At 58.2% G+C, this 19,651-nt stretch overlaps 2 protein-coding genes across 3 annotated transcripts in view; both read left to right on the top strand.

Annotated features, from left to right (window-relative positions):
* Nucleotides 1-19: 19 nt before the first annotated feature.
* Zer1 (zyg-11 related, cell cycle regulator) lies at nucleotides 20-14,789 on the top strand (the record flags this gene model as incomplete). Of its 2 annotated transcripts, XM_013509411.1 has the most annotated exon segments (17): nucleotides 20-97; nucleotides 1,074-1,146; nucleotides 1,436-1,682; nucleotides 2,348-2,498; nucleotides 2,586-3,022; nucleotides 3,214-3,390; nucleotides 4,349-4,463; nucleotides 4,544-4,690; nucleotides 4,939-5,112; nucleotides 8,385-8,600; nucleotides 9,460-9,501; nucleotides 9,598-9,717; nucleotides 10,161-10,276; nucleotides 10,947-11,135; nucleotides 11,645-11,742; nucleotides 12,513-12,615; nucleotides 13,529-14,789. In XM_013509411.1, coding segments are annotated over 15 exon segments (2,301 nt in total). In that variant the 3' UTR covers nucleotides 13,587-14,789.
* Nucleotides 14,790-19,356: 4,567 nt separating this feature from the next.
* Nucleotides 19,357-19,651, top strand: part of Zdhhc12 (zinc finger, DHHC-type containing 12) — a 2,676-nt gene continuing 2,381 nt past the window's right edge. The window contains exon 1 of the mRNA XM_005413575.1: nucleotides 19,357-19,502. Within this exon, the coding sequence (XP_005413632.1) occupies nucleotides 19,403-19,502 (100 nt within the window). The 5' untranslated portion in view covers nucleotides 19,357-19,402. The remainder of the gene's footprint in view (nucleotides 19,503-19,651) is intronic.

Genomic DNA, 19,651 nt, shown 5'->3' with positions numbered 1-19,651 from the left:
TTTTTTTTTTATTTAACAGAGGTCTTGCTGAATTGCGCAGGCTGGGTTTGAACTCATGATCCTTCTGCCTCAGCCTCTCAAGTAGCTGAGATTATAGGTATGCACTACAGCATCAGCCTCTTTTTCTTAATGTATTTTTTTTTCTCTTCTTTTCTTTCTCTTTTTTTTTCTTCTTCTCTCCTAATATGGACAGTTGAACCCAGGGAGCACAAAGATACATCCCCTGCCCATTTTAGTTTTGAAACAAGGTCTCACTGTGTTTTCAGCCGGAACTTGCAATCCTCCTGCCTCAGCCTCCCAGGTAGCTGGGATTATACATGTATGTCACTGTGCCCAACTCTTCCTGGTATTGTTTTTGTGTTACGGCTGTGGGGATCGAACTTAGGGCCTTTGCATGGAGCCACATCCCCCGCCCCTTTTTAAAACATTTTTAATTTTTTTATTTTGAGATAGTATCTTGCTAAGTTGCCTAGGCTGGACTTCTGATCTTCCAGCCTCTGAGTTCTGGGGTTATAGGCATGGGGCACCACACCCAACTATGTTCACCTTTTTTTGTTTTTGGTACTGGAAATCGAACTTGGGACCTCAAGCTTTCCAGGCAGGCGCTGTGCCCCTGAGCTATATCCCCAGCCCTATGTTCACCTTTTTGCAATTCAGTAATATTTAGCATTCTGGGGAGGGAGCAGATTTTGTTGACCCGTTCATCAGCCTAAGGCCATTTGCACTGCTCCCCTTTTGCACTGCTAGGAAGAGTGCTGTGCTGGACACTCATGCACAGGTTTCTGCATGGACAGGTGTCACGCTGTTGTGGGGGCTTTCGTGCTTAATCATATGCCCCGAGATGCAGTGTTATGTCTGAGGCGTGCCCCATGCTAAGTGCTCATTAGCAGTAAGTGTGTGTGGGTTAGACAGTTCTGCTCTGCACAGGACGCTGTGCTGTAGCTATTAAGACTTCGAGAAGCATGTGGTAAAGTTCCTATTAGTCCCAAGCGGTGGGGCCCCAATACACCCGGCCGCCCAGAGGCATTGCGCAGGCGAAAGGATCCCTGGACAAGGCCCCTTGTTCTTTGCAGGTCTGGTCATGCATACGTGGTAGTGCAGCAGAGAGGGGCAAGCGAAGGAGCCAGCCCGGGCGTGGTGGCACAGGTCTGTAATGCCAGTGCTGGGGAGGCTGAAGCAGGAGGATCTGTGCAAGTTCGAGGCCAGCCTGGGCTATATAGAGAGTGCAAAGCCAGGCTAAACTGCACACTGAGACTGTGTCTCATGAGTGAATGAATGAATGAATGAATGAGTGAGTGAGTCAGGAGTCTTGGCCTGCCCCAACTAAGCTGCTAATTTGCATGTGATGTCGAGGGCCTCAGTTTCTGCGGGCACAGGATGGCTGAAGGTGCGTGCCCTGAGCTGTAGGTCACCTGGTTTCTGTTTGCTTCCCCAGGTGTGGCTCATCCAATGATCCTGTGAGAGCTGAGGTGTCGCCGCTGCCCGGGGGGGCCTGTCCTGGAGTGGCCGCCTGCCGCCCCCAGCATGGCATCTGACACCCCCGAGTCCCTGATGGCCCTCTGCACTGACTTCTGCCTGCGCAACCTGGACGGCACCCTGGGGTATCTGCTGGACAAGGAGACCCTGCGGCTACATCCGGACATCTTCCTGCCCAGCGAGATCTGTGACCGGCTGGTCAATGAGTGAGCAGCCCGGGGCCGGGCGGGGCGGGGTGGAGCATGACCCTGTGCCTGCTTGAGAGATGGCTGTGAGTGCGGATGTACACGGGGTGCACGTGCACAGGGGTGCTGGTGGGAGCAAAGTGGTGGTGTATCGTACCATTTGTGTGTGTGTGTGTGTGTGTGTGTGTGTGTTGGGATGTGTGTAGCAGAGTATGCACATGCAGGAACAAGTATGTATCATACACTCTTCTTCCAAGGCACAGGGGTATGTGCATGTGTGTGTTTGGGGATGAGGCAGTGTAAAAATCTGTATGTTCACTTTCTTATAATCCCAGCACTTAGAGGCTGAGGCAGGAGGATTGCTGTGAGTTTGAGGCCAGCCTGGACTACATAGAGTTCAAGGCCAGCCTTAACTACCTAGCAAAACCCTGTCTCACAAGGAAGGGAGAGAAAAGAAAGGAAGATGAGGCCCCTGTACCACCAGGTCACCCCAAGAGCTGCCTTTAGATTCTGGTCCCTTGGGTACCCTGAATCTTGCCTGATCTGTAGTCAAGCCCCAGTCAGGCACTGGGAGGAGGAGGAAGAGGAGGAGGCCACCGCAGGAGACTCTGCCAGGCTTCGGGGAGGGAGGCCTTGCACTGAGGGAGCCAGGGCTGGGCACACCCGAGCAGGCCTCTGTCTCCCAGGTACGTGGAGCTGGTCAACGCCGCCTGCGCCTTCGAGCCCCACGAGAGCTTCTTCAGCCTGTTCTCCGACCCGCGCAGCACGCGCCTCACCCGCATCCACCTGCGCGAGGACCTGGTGCAGGACCAGGACCTGGAGGCCATCCACAAGCAGGTGAGGCCGCCGCGCGGGGTCCAGGCACAGCGGGCAGAGAGGGCCCGCGGGCAGGTGGCGGCGGCGCTGACAGGGCTGCGCCCGCAGGACCTGGTGGAGTTGTACCTGACCAACTGCGAGAAGCTGTCCGCCAAGAGCCTGCAGACGCTGCGCAGTTTCAGCCACACCCTGGTGTCCCTGAGCCTCTTCGGCTGCGCCAACATCTTCTACGAGGAGGAGAACCCGGGGGGCTGCGAGGACGAGTGCCTGGTGAACCCCACCTGCCAGGTGCTGGTGAAGGACTTCACCTTCGAAGGCTTCAGCCGCCTGCGCTTCCTCAACCTGGGCCGCATGATTGACGGGGTCCCTGTGGAATCGCTGCTGAGGCCGCTCAGCTCGCTGGCCGCCCTGGACCTCTCAGGCATCCAGACAAGTGACGCAGCCTTCCTGACCCAGTGGAAGGACAGCCTGGTGTCCCTCGTGCTCTACAACATGGACCTGTCGGATGACCACATCCGGGTCATCGTCCAGCTGCACAAGCTGCGGTGAGCAGGGTGGGGAGGTGGCGAGGACGGGAGGGCAGGGCCAGGCTGAGGACGGAAGTGGAAGTGAGACCATCGCTAGGGCCCGGCGGGGTGCCGGTGGGACTCCCCGAGTGCCTGGGAGGGGCTGTGGCGGCCCAGACTCCCTGCTCGGTGCGGCAGGAGTGAGACCCTGACCTGCGGCCCCCGCCCAGGCACCTGGACATCTCCCGCGACCGCCTCTCCAGCTACTACAAGTTCAAGCTCACGCGGAAGGCGCTGAGCCTCTTCGTGCAGAAGCTGGGGAACCTCATGTCGCTGGACATCTCTGGCCACATGATCCTGGAGAACTGCAGCATCTCCAAGATGGACGAGGAGGCCGGCCAGACCAGGTGGGCGCCGCTGCCAGGGCTGCCACCGCCGCCTTGCATGGGCCAAGTGTGCCCGCCCTGCCAGGGCTTGCTGCCACCGCTGAGCAAGCGAGCCGGGCCCTGCCTCCTGGGTCTTCCTGGGTCGGAGGGGTTCGGGGTCGGGTGGCCCTGAGCATCAGGAGGGAGAGGGAGGAGACGTGGCCCCCAGCTGGCCCGCAAGCTCGTTCTCCTGAGTTTGCCAAAGGCCTGGGGACCAGCAACGGGACAGTGTGTGCGGGTGGAGCTGCCCCGACTACCAGGACCACAGTGTGACGAGATGACGCCAGCCAGGGGTGGCGCACACCTGTGATCCCAGCACCCTGGGAGGCTGAGGCAGGAAGATGGGAAGTTTGAGCCCAGGCTGGCCAACCGGGGATTTGGCAAGAGCCTGTGTCCACATAAAAAGCAATTTTTTTTTTTTTTGTACTGGGAATTAGACTCAGGACCTTGTGCTTGCCAGGCAGGCGCTCGTGCCGCTGAGCTAAATCTCCAGCCCCACATAAAAAAGAGCTGGGGATGGAGCTCAGTGTGAAGGTGAAAGCTCTGAGTTCAGTCCCAAGGAGAGAGAGACAACAGCAGTGTCTGCTGGTCAGGGTTGCTGCTGCAGATAGGTCAGTGTCCAGGTGGGCGGTGGGGTGCCCGGGGTCGGAGCAGACTGCAGCGCAGTTCCGTGGATGAGCGCGTCCCTCAGTGACGGCTGAAACTTAAGGCGTCGTGTCCTTGCCACAGCGGCCAGTGATATTTCCCACGAGGACTGAAGCAGTCCCTCCCTTCCCACATGGTGGCTCCGGTGGGACCTCACCACCCTGCCACCCAGAGGTGGGGACTTTGTTCCCCACCCTTAAAGGAAAAAAGAGGATGAGCTGGAGGGCCTAGGAGAGCGCGCCGGTCCTGGAGCGTCGCCCCCACACCCCGGCCCTGACCGGCAGCTCTCCCGCAGCACCGAGCCGGCCAAGAGCAGCATCATGCCCTTCCGCGCCCTGAAGCGGCCCCTGCAGTTCCTCGGGCTCTTCGAGACCTCGCTGTGCCGCCTCACGCACATCCCGGCCTACAAAGTGAGCGTCGGGGCGGGGGGGCTAAGGAGGGACAAGGGAGCCCCTGGGGCCGGGGATGCCACCCACGTCCCTGTACCCAGGTGAGTGGTGACAAAAACGAGGAGCAGGTGCTGAACGCCATCGAGGCCTACACGGAGCACCGGCCGGAGATCGCGTCGCGGGCCATCAACCTGCTCTTCGACATCGCGCGCATCGAGCGCTGCACCCAGCTCCTGCGGGCCCTGAAGGTCGGTGCCGCCTGGAGAGCGCAGCCCCTCCCCCAGGGGCGGCCTTCCCAGCCCTGCCCACCACACCTGGCCTGCCTCTGCACAGCTTTTGTCAGGGCGCTGTCCTGCCCTGGTCCGTCCCGTCCCTCTGTCCGCCCTGGTTCACGGGGCCAGTGCTCTTGCGGCCCCAGAGGAGCCCCCCGCCCCCCTCCTGCAGGCGAGGCCTGTCCCACTGAGCTCGCAGGTCGCCTGTCACCCTCTCCACACAGCTGGTCATCACGGCCCTCAAGTGCCACAAGTACGACAAGAACATCCAAGTGACAGGGAGCGCCGCCCTCTTCTACCTGACCAACGCCGAGTACCGCTCCGAGCAGAGCGTCCGGCTGCGCCGCCAGGTCATCCAGGTGGTGCTGAATGGCATGGAGTCCTACCAGGAGGTGACGGTGAGCCCCCACCCGCTCCCTCTCCCAGCCCTCCCCAAGGCCTCCTGGCTCCGTCCCCCTCCTGCCCAGCCCCCATCCTAGCCAGCACCCGGGCTCCCCAGAACCCAGCCCTTCTGCAGCCCCACCCAGGCTCTGCCACCCTGTGTGGTGCAGGCCTCCAGCCTCTGGCCCCGGCTGTGCTGTCCATCACAGATACTCTGTTCGGCTGGGCCACATGACATCAATAGCTGTTTTATTAGAAAGTAATAAAAAACGGGGGCTGGGTTGTGGCTCAGTCGTGGCGTCCTTCCTAAAATGTGTAGGAGGCTCTCAGTTACATCCCTGGCACCATACACACCAAAAGAAGTAATAACTTTTACTTGTTTAACATTAGAACACTTGGGCTGGGCATGGTGGTGCATGCCTGTAATCCCAGCACTCGGGAGGCTGAGGCAGGAGGATCGTTGCAAGTTTGAGACCAGCCTGGGCTACAAAGTGAGCTCAAGGCCAGCCTGAACTGCATAGTGAGACCCTGTCTCAAAAAGACAAAAAAAAAAAAAAAAAAATTGTAATTACAGCTATAAGAAAAATAAAAGTCACCCATAAGCTCACCACCATGAACATGGGATGTCTCTAGTCCTGGATTTTAGCCTGTGCGTTCATGGTTGGTAAACAGCAGTGTGTGGAATGTGGACATTTGCTTCAGTAGTGTCTTGTGAATGTGAACACCTGTCACATCAGCAAACGTATTTTTTAGAGCTTTTATTTTTATTAGCGTGTATTTTCTGTAGGTAGCGATTACATTTGTCAGGGCGAGTTGGTGCACATACGAAGCACCTCCTAATTGTTTCTACTTCCTCCCTCCCCGGCCCCTCCCCCATCCTTGGTCCTCTGGCAAACATATTTTTGCCACACATTTGTTAATGTTTCCTCTCTGAGGGGCTGGGGATTTAGCTCAGCAGTGCAGCACCTGCCTGGCAAGTGTGAGGGCCTGAGTTCAATTTCCGGTACCAAAAAAAAATTTCCTTTCTGATTACAAGAATAATAGACTTAATATTTTAAAAACAACTTAGAGGAACAGCCGAGTGAGTTGCCTAGAAAGTGAAAGTCATTCACAATCCTATCTCTCCTCCCCAGGAGCAGCTGACAGTGGGGGTTTATATCTGTGGACTCCAGCATGGTGTTCAGCATCCTTTTTGGTTTTTTTTTTGTTTGTTTGTTTTTCTTCCGGTACCGGGAATCAAACTCACGACCTTGCGCTTGCCAGGCAGGCACTGTGCCACTGAGCTATATGTCCAGCCCCTCAGCATCCTTTTTGAACGAAAGGCCACTTGACATGGCCTGGAGCCTGAAGCCGTGGCCACGCTGCCCACCCATGGCAGAGTTGCTAACGCAGCAGCCAGGTTGGTCATTGAGTTTTTTTGAGGCAGGGTCTGGCTATGCAGCCCAGGCTGGCCTTGAACTCACTAAGTAGCCCAGGGTGACCCTGAACTCAACGGTGGTCCTCCTGCCTCAGCCTCCCAAGTGCTGGGCTGACAGGCATGTGCCACCAGCACCCACCAGGTATCCCCTGCGTATGGCTAAGTGGCCCAGTCTGATGCCTTTTTCTACCCACCGCCCCGCATGAGGAAGAAATCTAGAAGGACGCACACCAGACTAGCAGTGATTACTTCTAGGGATGAACTGGGGACTCACTCTGCTCACAGCAGCCTATTACTTTTTTTTTTTTTTTACAGTGAATAAATGTTATTTTTATAATTTAAGGTAGTTTTTCTCAAAAAAAATACATGGGAGGCTGGGGATATAGCTCAGTGGCACAAGCACCTGCCTGGTAAGCACAAGGTCTTGAGTTCGATTTCTGGTACAAAAAAAAATACATGGGGCCTCAGTACAGCTCAGTGGTAGAGCACTTGCCTAATACTCATAAGGCCTTGGGTTCAATTCCCAGCACAGGAAAAAAACGGTGTGTGTACTTTTTTTTTTTGGTCATTTTGAGACAGGGTCTTACTATGCAGTTTATGTTGACCTTGAGCTCACTTTGTAGCCCAGGCTGGTCTCGAACTCACAACGGTCCTCCTGCCTCAGCCTCCCGAGTGCTGGGATTGCAGGCATGCGCCGCCGTGCCATGGCTAGTGTGTGTACTTAGTAAATAAGTATTGGGGAGAATGGGGTTAGCAAAAGAGGGTGAACTTCTAGTAGCTAATATGAAAAGGAGGAAGGACTCCAGTGGCAGAAAGTCCTTTGTGCCAGGCATGGTGGTGGACACTCCTGTAATCCCAGTGCCTGGGCAGCTGCATAGTGAGCTCAAGGCCAGCCTGAATATAGTGAGACCCTGTCTCAAAAAAGAAACAGCACTGAGAACACTGTGAAGATATAGTTGAGAAAAAATAACTGGTGGGCTGGGGATTTAACTCAGCGGCACAGTGCCTGCCTGGCAAGCGCAAGGTTGTGAGTGCGATTCCTGGTACTGGGAAAAAAACAAACAAACAAAAAAAGAAATTAATAAAGGAGAATATAAAAATAGTCCAGAAAAAATAATAACTGGTGCTGTGGCTGCACACCTGTAATCCCAGCTCTTGGGAGGCTGAGGCAGGAGGATTCCCATGCATTCAAGGCCCGCCAAGGCTACATAGTGAGAGCTTGCCTCAAAATGCAAACAGACCTCCCAGGGTGCAAAGAGGAAGTGAGGGCTAGGAGCACCCTGAGCCCTCATGCACCCCTAGTGGGGCTGTAAGTAGCACACCCACCCTGGAAGGTAGCCTGGCATTTCCTAGTAAAGCTGAAGACCCAGAAGGGCCACCAGGCGTGTAATACATATTCTCAGTGGTCAGCCAATGCCCCAACCCCAGTGGCGGGAGGATGAGTAAGCAGGCATTGTGATGGAATACTATACTGTGGTGAAAAGTGAGGGCATTTTTAGCTGCACGTAACAATGGTGGCTGTTGCAAGCATGTTGAGCAGAGAGAAGCAAGAGTCCAGGGCAGTGGCTCCCGGGGTAGGGGGAAGCCAGAGCTTACGATCAGGAAGGGACATACGGGTCCTTCTGGCACTGTCAGAGCTATTTCTTGGCCCAGGAAGTAGTTCATGGGTGCACACTGTATAGTTATTTGTGCAGTTACATTTGTGCTTTTTGTATCCTTCTCTATAAATATTTTGCATTTTAAAATATAAAAGCCAAGCCTGTAGCCTCCCTCCCAGGAAGCCCTCCCAAAGCACCCCGCTCTTTGCGACCCCGAGCCTCCAGAGAGCCTCCAGGCTGAGGCCGTGCGCACCACTCATGCCTGTGCCCGCAGGTGCAGCGGAACTGCTGCCTGACCCTGTGCAACTTCAGCATCCCCGAGGAGCTGGAATTCCAGTACCGCCGCGTCAACGAGCTGCTGCTCGGCATCCTCAGCCCCGCGCGGCAGGACGAGTCAATCCAGCGCATCGCCGTGCACCTGTGCAACGCCCTGGTCTGCCAGGTGGACAACGGCCACAAGGAGGCCGTGGGCAAGATGGGCTTCGTCGTGGTACGTGAGGGCGGGGCTGCGCTGCACCAGGGTCCGGGGGTGCGGGTCCCAGGCGGGCAGCAGCGCTGCAGGTCAGCTCCCCAGACCATGTCTGCTGTCCCCACGGTGCACCCGCGCTGGGGTCAGGTAAGTGCGGCTGCCTGACGCCAGCCGCACGTGCCGAGCCCCGAAGCAGGGCTGGGTGCCTGTCTTTTGTCACTGTCCTTACCAGCATGTCCTGGCCTCCGGTGGGTAAATTCCTCACCTGAGTCTAGCACATGGAGGGAGAGGATCGATATTGCTGGCCAAAGGAAGGTAAGAACTAAGGCAGGCCGGGCATGATGGCGCACACCCATGATCCAGCACTCAGGAGGCTGAGGCAGGAGGAGCACCATGAGTTGGAGGCCAGCCTGGGCTACACAGAGAAACCCTGTCTCAAAACACCAAGAAAGAAAAAAAGAAAAAGGACTAGGGGGGCTGGGGATTTAGCTCAGTGGCAAAGCGCCTACCCGGCAAGCACAAGGTCATGAGTTCGGTTCCCGGTACCAGAGAAAAACCAAAAAAAAAAAAAAGAAAAGAAAAAGGACTAGGGTGCGCCTTCTCTCCTCTCCTGTAATCTCTGGGGAAGCAGCCCGCAGTAGGGCAGTTTGTGCCGTCGTTGCCAGGGAGTCAGCATGAGGCCAGAGCCAGCTCCCAGGCCCCCTGCCACCAGGTTCCAGGCTCTGTGGTGCGCGTCCTCCAGCCACCTCCGAAAGAGACAGGGACACTTCATCTTCCTGGGTGCATTCCCCGGAGGGGTTCTGAGCCCCGCTCCCTGCCGGGGCCTGGGGTGCGGCCGCCCTCGAGCCCTGACCGCCTCTGGTTCTCTCCTCTGCTGCAGACCATGCTGAAGCTGATTCAGAAGAAGCTGCTGGACAAGATAGTAAGTGGGGCTCCGGGGCGGCCGCGGCCCGAGGGACAGCTCGCCGGGGCTGCTGCTCTGGGTGCCGGTGCGACCTGAGCCCCGCGTCCCTCACAGTGTGACCAGGTCATGGAGTTCTCCTGGAGCGCCCTGTGGAACATCACGGACGAGACGCCGGACAACTGCGAGATGTTCCTCAACTACAATGGCATGAAGCTCTTCCTGGACTGCCTGAAGGTGGGGCCCTCGCGGCTGGACGGGCCGGGCCTCGCCTCGGCCAGTCGGGTCCCAGCCCCGGTTCGCTGCTCACAAGCTCCCCATGGCCTGCTGGCCCCTGACTTCTCAGTCCACGGGGCGACAGCCACCCGCTGGCTTCCCTACGCCTTGTCACCCCCCACCCCGCTCCCGCAGGGACTCCACAGACCAGTCCTCCGAGCCTGGGTAGTCAGAGCCACACTGGCCCCAGAGCTCAGCTCCCTTGGCAGCCGCCACCTTCTCCGCCCTCAGCTGTGCACACAGCTCTCCCCGAGGCCACCAGAAATCACGGGGGTGGCCTTGTGCGCTGCCTCCCCTCATCTAATTGGAAGGGCCAGGCAGACGCCCGTAAAACGTTCAGGTTAACAACACCAGACGCTAAGTAACTCAGTTCTGAGTGGCCCCGTTGGGTCTCACGTTGCCAGGAATTCCCAGAGAAGCAGGAACTGCACCGGAACATGCTGGGACTGCTGGGGAACGTGGCGGAGGTGAAGGAGTTGCGGCCTCAGCTGATGACTTCCCAGTTCATCAGTGTCTTCAGGTCAGTACTAGTCTCCTTTCCGTTTTTTCCCTGGCTGCCAGGATGCTGAGGACTGCAGTCTGCTCAGCCGCTGTGACGCTCTTGGCCTACATTTCTGATATAGACGTCCCCTTCCCTCTGAAGTGTGCTTCGTTATTCTTTCAGCCTGCAAACCGTGGTCTTCTCGTAACTGTATGTTAAGTAACCCAAATAACCTTTTAGGAAATCCGAGTGTAAACACTAAGTTATAATAAAATAAATAGTTCCCCTGGCATCTGGTTTATAAATTGCAATCCAAGGCAGGCAAGGTGGTGCATGCCTGTAATCCTAGCCCTCTGAGAGGCTGAGGCAGGAGAACTGCAAGTTCAAGACCAGCCTGGAAAATCTGGGAACTTACCAACACCCTATCTCAATATACAGAAGGGCTGGAGATGCAACTTAGCGTGAAGGTGGTGAACAATCACCAGTTCTGTAAAACATCAATAATAAATAAAAATAAATTTCCCTAGGCGTGGTGGTGCACGCCTGTAATCCCAGCACTAGTGAGACTGAGGCAGGAGGATCACCATGAGTTCAAGGCCAGCCTGGACTGCATAGCCAGGACCTGTCTCAAACAGACAGAACAACAACAGCAGAAAACAGCTAGAATGCAGCAAGCTCCAGGAGCCCACCTCGCTCCCTCCTCCCGTAGCAACCTGCTGGAGAGCAAGGCCGACGGCATCGAGGTGTCCTACAATGCCTGCGGCGTCCTGTCCCACATCATGTTCGACGGGCCGGAGGCCTGGGGCGTGTGTGAGCCGCAGCGGGCAGAGGTGGAGGAGCGCATGTGGGCGGCCATCCAGAGCTGGGACATCAACTCCCGCAGGAACATCAACTACAGGTGCCGCGGGAGGCGGGTGGGACCTCTTCCCTGGGGTGGCCAGCGTCCTCCAAGAGGCCCATTACCGCTTACCAGGCCCACGCCACACGCAGCTGAGAGCACAGGGCACCCTGAGCTCACCTGGCACCTGGGGCTGCCTGTGCTTGGCAGTACCTGACACAGACGCCCACGGGGAGATGGCACGGCGCCCCTTCAGCTCCCGCTCCCAGTGGAGCCCCGCACATGTGCTGTGTCCCTCTGGTGTCTGCTCTTGCTGCATTGGAGCCATATGCCCGCTACGAGCACCTGTCGCCTGACCATGTGGTTCGTGGTCCCCTGGGCGGATGGACATTTGAGTGGGAAACTCACACGGGGAGGATGAGGCCTCGCTGGCAGCTCAGCCGAGTGCCCAAGCACTGAAATTCCTCGGCCGCCAGGGTGGGCCACCTTGCCAGGGGTCCCCGGCGCTCTGCCTCCGTCTGGGGCCGCGCTGTGCGGCAGCCTGGTCAGCTCACTGTCTCTGCCCGCAGGTCCTTCGAGCCCATCCTCCGCCTGCTGCCCCAGGGAATCTCCCCCGTCAGCCAGCACTGGGCCACCTGGGCCCTGTACAACCTCGTGTCTGTCTACCGTGAGTGCCACTGCCCCTCTCGCAGCCGTGCCCTCAGGGAGCTATGCCCCGAGCTACTGCCACGGCAGAGCCCTCTGCTTTCTGTCACCAAGAGCGCCTGGCAGGCGACGCTGCTGCCCAGAGTTCACCGGCCACTTGGTTCGTGCCGCCTGCCCTGCTATGCGTGAGCTGTCAGAACACGAGCCTGAACAGCACCGTGGTTCCAGCCCGGCCGGCACCCAGAGCCACAGGGTGGTGCTTTGTTAGCAGTCCCAAGCCAAGCCACGTGCCACCCTCACTCCTGCAATCCAACCCTGAGGAAGGCTGAGACAGGAAGATCGAAAGTTCAAGTCCCCCCCACCCGGGGAACAAGGGGGAATATGTAGATCAGGGTAGAGCTTCCCTGGGTTTAATCCCCAGTACCATAGAAACAACAAAATTTACAAATCAATGCAGGTCCTGGATCTGAACATACAGAAACAGAATTTAGGAGTCTATATTTTATTTATTGATTTGGGGGTGGTCTTTTTTGAGACAGGGTTTCTCTGTGCAGTTCAGGCTGGCTTTGAACTCACGTTGTAGCCTAGGCTGGCCTCAAACTTGCAGTGATCCAACGGCCTCAGCCTCCTGAGTGCTGAGTTACTGGCGTGTGGTGACTCAGGAGCCCCCTCCTCAGGCTGGACTGATGTGACCGTCCCCATCCCTTAGGGTGGTCCTCCAGCGAGGGTGGGTTTCTGGGGCAGATCTGTGGAAGACCCAGCCCTCAGCAGCTCTCCGCCCCTGCCTCACAGCCGACAAGTACTGCCCCCTGCTGATCAAGGAAGGCGGGATGCCCCTTCTGAGGGACATGATCAAGATGGCGACGGCGCGGCAGGAGACCAAGGAGATGGCCCGGTGAGAGCTGGCCGTGTGCTTCCCCCTGGAGGCCCGGCCCGGCGGGAGGGCACGGGGTCTGCTGGTGGTTAAGGGGCCCGGGTTCCCAGCGCCGCTGCGGCCTGAGTGTGGAGCCGGACAGCACATGGGGGTCCCGCGGGCCTCCCTGTCACTTCAGCCGCAGAAGACACTGCAACCAAATAGGACTGAGTGTGGTTGGGCCCGGAGATGTAGCTCAGCGGCACACACGCCCGCCTGGCAAGCGCAAGGTCCTGAGTTTGATTCAGAGCGCGAGGCCGTGACTCCCCGGGCTGGGGGGATCGCCAGGGTGGAGCGCTCGCCCAGCTGCCTCAAGGCCCTGAGCCCCGTCCTCAGAGCCTTGTCCCGCAAGAGGGTCACAAGCAGGTCACCAGCGGGCCAGAGTTGTCGTCGTCGTCCTGTTCTGTGGGCTTCACCGCCAGATCTAAACATGGGTTCTGGTTTTCTCCTCCACCTGTGTGCGAGAAAGGGTCAGGGATGCCATGTTGAGTCAGCAGGGAGGACCCCTCCGCCGGGCGCACAGCCAGGCCCTCCCGGGCTCTTGTCACAGTTCCGAGCATGGGCTGGAGTCTAAGGGAACGTGGGACGGGGGCCTGGCGCACAGGGGCCCATGCAGCGATGGGGGCTGCGGGAGTCAGCTGCTCGGCCATCATTTTGGCGAAAGGCTCCGCTGAGTCTGATGGTGAAGTGAGCGCTTCCCCACCTTAGTCTCCCTACGGCACCGCCAGGAACGAGTGCTGCAGACACCCGCAGCCCGCGTTCTCTTTTCCTGAGGGCCGGGAGCTGGGCCTGGGCGGCCATGTAAACGGGGATGCTGGGAATTTCCGAAGCGCCGGGTGAGCCTGGCCGGCGAGCTTCCCGGCCCACCCTCCAGCCCTCTGCCCTATGTCCACAGCAAGGTGATCGAGCACTGCAGCAACTTTAAAGAGGAGAACATGGACACGTCCAGATAGAGGCCTCCGCCGTACCGCAGCAACGAGGCCCGGCGCAGGCCCTCCAGAGCCCCCGCGGGACGAGGAGACAGAGGGGACTTTTGCACAACCGACGCTTTTCCTTAACGTTAGTGAGATATATATATATTATATATATATATTATTTTTTTTGGTTAGGTAGTGTGGAGTTTTGTGTGTATGATTTCTGTACAAAAACAAAGGAGACTCCCCGAGCCCTTGCAGCTCCTCGGCCCTTCCCAGCCCAGCTCCAGACATCGCTGCCGCGCCCCCCACCCCGCGCCTGGACGCCTCTAACGTGACTGTCCGGTCCTCCCCCGGTGAACTTGGGCCCCAGCCTGGCTCTGGCACCCTAAAGCCACCCGCGCACGTCTGAGATCCCCACCCGGGGTCCCAGGCGCGGCTGATGGGCTTTGGGGATTAAACTAACCCCACGGGTCTCCCTGAAGCCGTGGTGCTCCTGGCTGCCGGCCACCAGGGCAGGATGTGATCCGATCGCAGGGCGCCCCCAGGACCATGAGGGGCGGGGCTCTGGCTGGGCCTGCCTGGGCCACGCTGCTATGGAGGCTGCCTCCGAGCCTCCCACCGGCCGCAGGCTGCTGACCGCCCCAGCCTGGGACAGCCAGGTTTCGGGGGCAGTGCCACTGCCCCTCTGCCAAACCCGCCCGGAACCTGCTGAGCTCCGGAGTCAGCACCTCCTGGGGCCTGGGGCTCGGGGTCACGCGCTCTGTGCTCTCTTCTGCCCGTAAGCCGCGGGGCCAGGCACCCCACCAGCACAACCAAGCCCCGGCCTGCCTCTCACGCCCGCCAGGCTGTCCCTGCCAGAGGCAGCTGTGTCCCCAGGCTGGAGCTTGAAGTTGGTTCTTGTGATCACCTGGGTGGCAAAGAGACCCTCTCGGCATGGGTCAGGGGAGCAGAGCTGCCCTGGAGGTGGCCCTGGCGGCTCTGGCCTCCCTGCTCCCCGCAGGTTGCTGGAGGCATGGGCGCCTCACCCTCCAGCTGGGAGCGGCCCCTCCTGCAGCCTCTCCCAGCAAGCCGGGCCGCCTGTGCTCCCCCTGCGGCCACAGGGTCCACGCGGCAGCCTCCATCCCAGGCCCCGCCGGCCCCGCCAGCCCCATGCAGAGCTCGCACCGCATTGCTTTTCCACCAGGGCCGGGGATGCGTCTGCGTGGGGATGTCACAGAAATACATTTTTGTCAAAGTGCACGGGACCGGCCTGTCTGTTCTGTGGAGGGGCTGGGGCCGGGGGAGGGGTGGGTGTGGGCACCCTGGCGAGGGGCGCTGCGTTCAGTGGCTCCGCGTGTCCCGCCACAGGGGCAGGTGGGGGGTGAGTCTGTCTCCTCTGCCTTCTCTTCACGCCTGAGCCAGAGCTTGAGCCTGAGGCCCCCAGGACTAACAGCAACCTGCCTGCGGTGTGTGACCGACAGGCATGGCCACCCCAGCGAGCTGAGCATGGAGCCGCAGCCTTGGGGTTGGGAAGAGTGGGGGTGGCACAGGACAGGGCGGGCCTGGTGTCCCCAGAGGAGACTTCAGAGCCAGCCCCGGCCCTGGGGCCCTGGGAAGCACCCGCTCCGAGTGTGGAAGGAGCCAGGGTGCAGGCAGGGCACGGGGGCCACATGGGGCCACATGCTTAGGTCCTCAGACCCTGGCTTTCCCTGCACGGTTCCGGTTTAGACCTGCAGTCCGTGTCAGCATTAGCAGAGCTTTCCGCAGATGTCACCTGGCTGGAAAAGAACTTCGGTCACATTTCGTATAGACTGTGGTGACCCCATGGCTTTTTGATACTTTTTGTTTTCTAGTACTGGGAATTGAACCCTAGGGCCTTCTCACTGAGCTACACCCTAGCCTGTTTTTAGTCTTTTGGAGTCAGGGTCTCCATAAGTCCCTAAGTTACCCAGGCTAGGCTCAAACTTGGGACCCTCATGCCTCAGCCTGCTAGAGTGCTGAGATTCCAGGCATGCACCACCAGGCCTGGCTGCAGTGTTGCCTTGACTCTGTGTGTGAGGGAGAGTTACTGGAGTGGTAGGGAGGACCTGCTGGCTGGATGTAATACTCCCCAGGGCCTGAGCATCTGGACCCTGCCACCAGGCCTCTCCCACAGAAAGCGCTCTGCCCCCGCTGCCCACAGGGGCAGGACAGAAGTACGCTCAGAACGGTGGTTTGTCCTGGAACCCTGAGCAGGGTCACCGCGCCACATCCGGGAAGGGACAAAGGGCGGGGGCCTGTGTGCCAGGTTCTGCCATGTGCTGTGTGCGCATCCTGCTTCTTCACGGTCTCTTCGTGTCACAGACCAGGACAGTGAGGTCAAGGGAGGCAGTGTGATGCCCTCCCTCAACGCCACAGCAAAGGAGGGACACCAAGTCCTCCAGCTGTCAGGCCCCACCCCCACCCGTACCGTCACTGCCCTGCCCTGGTCCCCGCCTGGTCCGGAGCCCTCGCACACATCCTGCACTGAAGCTGCTTCCACTGCCTCCTCCATCTGGCAGCCCCAAGGCTCAGTGGCAGCTTGGCACACAGCACAGAGCCTGGCACAGCAAGCGTGCCCATGAGACACATACTGGATAAGCCAGCTGGGGGTGCAGGCCTGCAATCCCAGCACTCTGGAAGGCTGAGGCAGGAGGATCAAGGACAAGGACAACCGGCACAATTTAGCAAGACTGTGTCTCAAAATGTTTCAAGGGGCAGGGATATAACTTAGTGGCTGGCAGAGCATTTGCCTAGCATGGATGAAGCCCTGGGTCCCATCCCCAGTACCGAGGGGGGGCGGAGCCGGGAGAGGGCTCTGGCACACTGGCCGCAGTCCAGGGTCCAAACACGACGGTCTCTGTAAGAGCAGGCTGACGTCCAAACCACAAAGCCATGTTACCGTCTCCATGAGAAACGTGCTCTCCGTTGGGAAGCGGAATCCGTGAAAATCTTTGGGCGCATCAGCATCAAACCAAAGGCCCTCGGGGACAAACCTCCCAGCAAGAGGGGTGTGAGTGACCTGGGCTGCAGTTATCAAACTGTGCCGCCAGGTGCCAGCCTGTCCACCATGGGGGCAGACATGGGCATGGGATGGCGAGGAACCCTACTGCCAGCCTGTCCTAGTGCCTCCAAACTGTGACTCTTTCTTACCTTTTATTTGGTGGTACTGTACTGGGAATTTGTTTTTTTCTTTTTTTGTCTTTTTGAGACAGGGTCTCACTGTGCAGTTCAGGATGGTCTTGAGCTCACTTTGTAGCCCAGGCTGGTCTCGAACTCACAATGATCCTCCTGCCTCAGCCTCCCAAGTGCTGGGATTATAGGCGTGCGACACCACGCCCGGCTTGTATTGTTTTTTTCTTTTTTTTGTCTGTACTGGGAATTGAACCCAGGGTCCTCACCCTGAGCTACATTCCCAGCCCTTTTTATGCGTTTTTTTTTGTTTTTGAGGTCAGATTTCACTATGCAGTTCAGGCTGGCCTCCAACTCACGGCAATCCTCCTGCCTCAGCCTCCGCACTGATGGGATGACAGGCATGTGCCACCATACCCACCCCAGCTGTTCTCTTAACTGTATCCCCTTGCTAAGATCCAGAGTCCTGATCCCAAAAGAGACTGGCTGAGGGGGGCGCTGTGCCTGCCTCTTCCTGGTGAGACCTGCACCCCACACTCTCCACTCCCCTCCCCCTCATCAGGGTAGCTAAACCCTGACCCAGTTCCAGCAGCTCAAGGTCGCATCCTCGAGACAACCAGTCCTAAATCCCTTGACTGCTTGCCTGAGAAATTCAAGGCTGCCAAAAGAATTTACAGGTTTGCTGTAGCCAGCACCGGCTTAGTAGGTGGCTGAACAGGGGCTGGAGTCTGTATCACCAACTGCTCAGTCATTCTGCAGGATCTGAGAGCCATTCCTTTGGAACGAATCATCAGAGGCCCTGGGGAGCCAAGCGTGGTGGCACATGGCTGTAATCCCAACACTCAGGAGGCTGAGACAGGCGGATCGCCATTGTGTTTGAAGCCAACCCGGGTACATAGTTCAAGGCCAGACTGAACAATATGTAAGACCCTGTCTGGGGCAGGGGACCCACGATGCCCTGGGAAGCCCGAATTTCACCTCCTGTCATTGCCACTTCACACACATGACTGGCCTAGTTTATTTTTCGCTTTTTTCTTTTTTTTTGAAACAAGGTCTCACAATGTAGTTCAGACTGGCCTTGAACTCACTGGGTAGCTAAAGTTGGCCTCGAATTTGCAGCAATCTTCCTGGCTCAGCTAGGAAGTGCTAGGATTACAGGCATGTGCCACAACACCCAGCTAGTGGTTTTTTCTCTTTTTTTTTTGTACCAGGAATCGAACTCAGGGCCTCGCACTTGCCAGGCAGGTGCTGTGCTGCTGATTCCCTGCCGTGGTTTGTTTTTTGAGACAGTGTCTCCTCATGTAATTCAGGCTGCCTTCAAACTTGCAGTGATCCTCCTCTATCAGCCTCCTAGATTCTGGGATTGCAGCCATGCACCATCATGCCTGACAATTTCGTTTTTGTTGTTTCTGGTACTGTGGACCAAACCCAGATGCTCCAGCATGTGAAGCCAGCACCCTTCCAAGAAGACACAAATTCAGTCGTTTTTCAGATTATTATTATTATTATTATTATTTTGTCTTTGAGACAGGATCTCACTCTGCAGTACAGGCTGGCCTTGAGCTCACTTTGTGGCCGAGGCTGGCCTCGAACTCCCAAGGATCCTCCTGCCTCAGCCTCCCAAGTACTGGGATTACAGGCGTGCGCCACCATGCCCAGCGTTTTTCAGATTTTTTTTTTGTTTTTTTTTCTGGTACCAGGAATTGAACTCACGACCTCCTGCTTGCCAGGCAGGCGCTGTGCCGCTGAGCTAAATCCCCAGCCCCCCGTTTTTCAGATTTTAACAAAAGGTTTGCCAGGCTGGCCTTGAATTTGTGACCCTCCTGCCTCAGCCTTCCGAGTACAGTATGTACAATTACAGGCCCGTGCCACTGCGCCTGGCCTGCACTTACATTATCTTTTTGTTGTTGTTGTTTTTGAGACAGGGTCTCGCTATGCAGGTCAGGCTGGCCTTGAGCTCACTTTGTAGCCTAGGCTGGTCTCAAACTCACAAGGATCCTCCTGCCTCAGCCTCCCAAGTACTGGGATTATACGCGTGTGCCACCACACCTGGCTCTAACTTGCATTATCTTATCCTCCCAACCACCTGCGAAGGTGGGTACGACTGTCATCTCCTTATGTGGGTAGCAACCAGCTCAGAGTTCAGTAACTCGCTCAGGGAACACTCAGTGGCCAGGCACAGCGCTAGTACAGTATTTGAGATTCCAACCAGGGCTGGACCACTCATAGGCAGTATCTGCACCACGACCTCCACTCTTCACCATCCGTTTGCAGTATCCGGATAGGACGAGGAAACGAAAGTGCAACTGTGGAGCGACCTGCGTCTCACGAGGCCTTCGCCCTCAACCCTTGGGGCCAGCAAGCGCCTGATCTGCGGAGCGCCCAGGCAGCTACGCGCATGCGCGAGCCCTGGAGGCGGAGCCCACGGGGCGGGGTGGGGCGGCGGGCCTGCTCTCCGGCTTTCAAAAGTTACCTGGCCTGTGGGGGCTGGAGTTGGAGGAGGTACCGGCTGCGCGCGCGCCGACCCCGCCCTCAGGCTCCTCAGGCACCTGTTGGTTTGCGGGCCCACTGGGCCGTGGCTACCACCCAATAGGAAGCCTCGCTGACCTTAGCAGGCCCCGCCTACCTCCCAGGCCCGCCAATCCCCGGGTGGCCGCGGCCCCTCTCCCGTCTGGGACCCGCCCCTCTGGGCGCTGCTTCCGGGTGGGGCCCGGAGCGGGGCGATGGCGCCTTGGGCGCTCCTCAGCCCCGGGGTCCTGGTGCGGACCGGCCACACCGTGCTGACCTGGGGGATCACGCTGGTGCTCTTCCTGCACGACACCGGTGAGCCGGACACGCCCGATCCCGCTTGGCTCTCACGGGTCCCCTGCTCCACGCCCAGACTCCGGAGCTGACCCGGCCCCCCAGCCGAGGCCCCCGCACCGCAGAGCCCAGGCGCCGCCTGCCGCCGCCCGCGTGCGCCCCGACTCACC

The sequence above is a fragment of the Chinchilla lanigera genome, unplaced genomic scaffold (genome assembly GCF_000276665.1).
Source record: "Chinchilla lanigera isolate Chin_1 unplaced genomic scaffold, ChiLan1.0 scaffold00169, whole genome shotgun sequence".
Lineage (NCBI taxonomy): Eukaryota > Metazoa > Chordata > Mammalia > Rodentia > Chinchillidae > Chinchilla > Chinchilla lanigera.
This window is presented reverse-complemented; position numbering and strand designations above follow the sequence as displayed.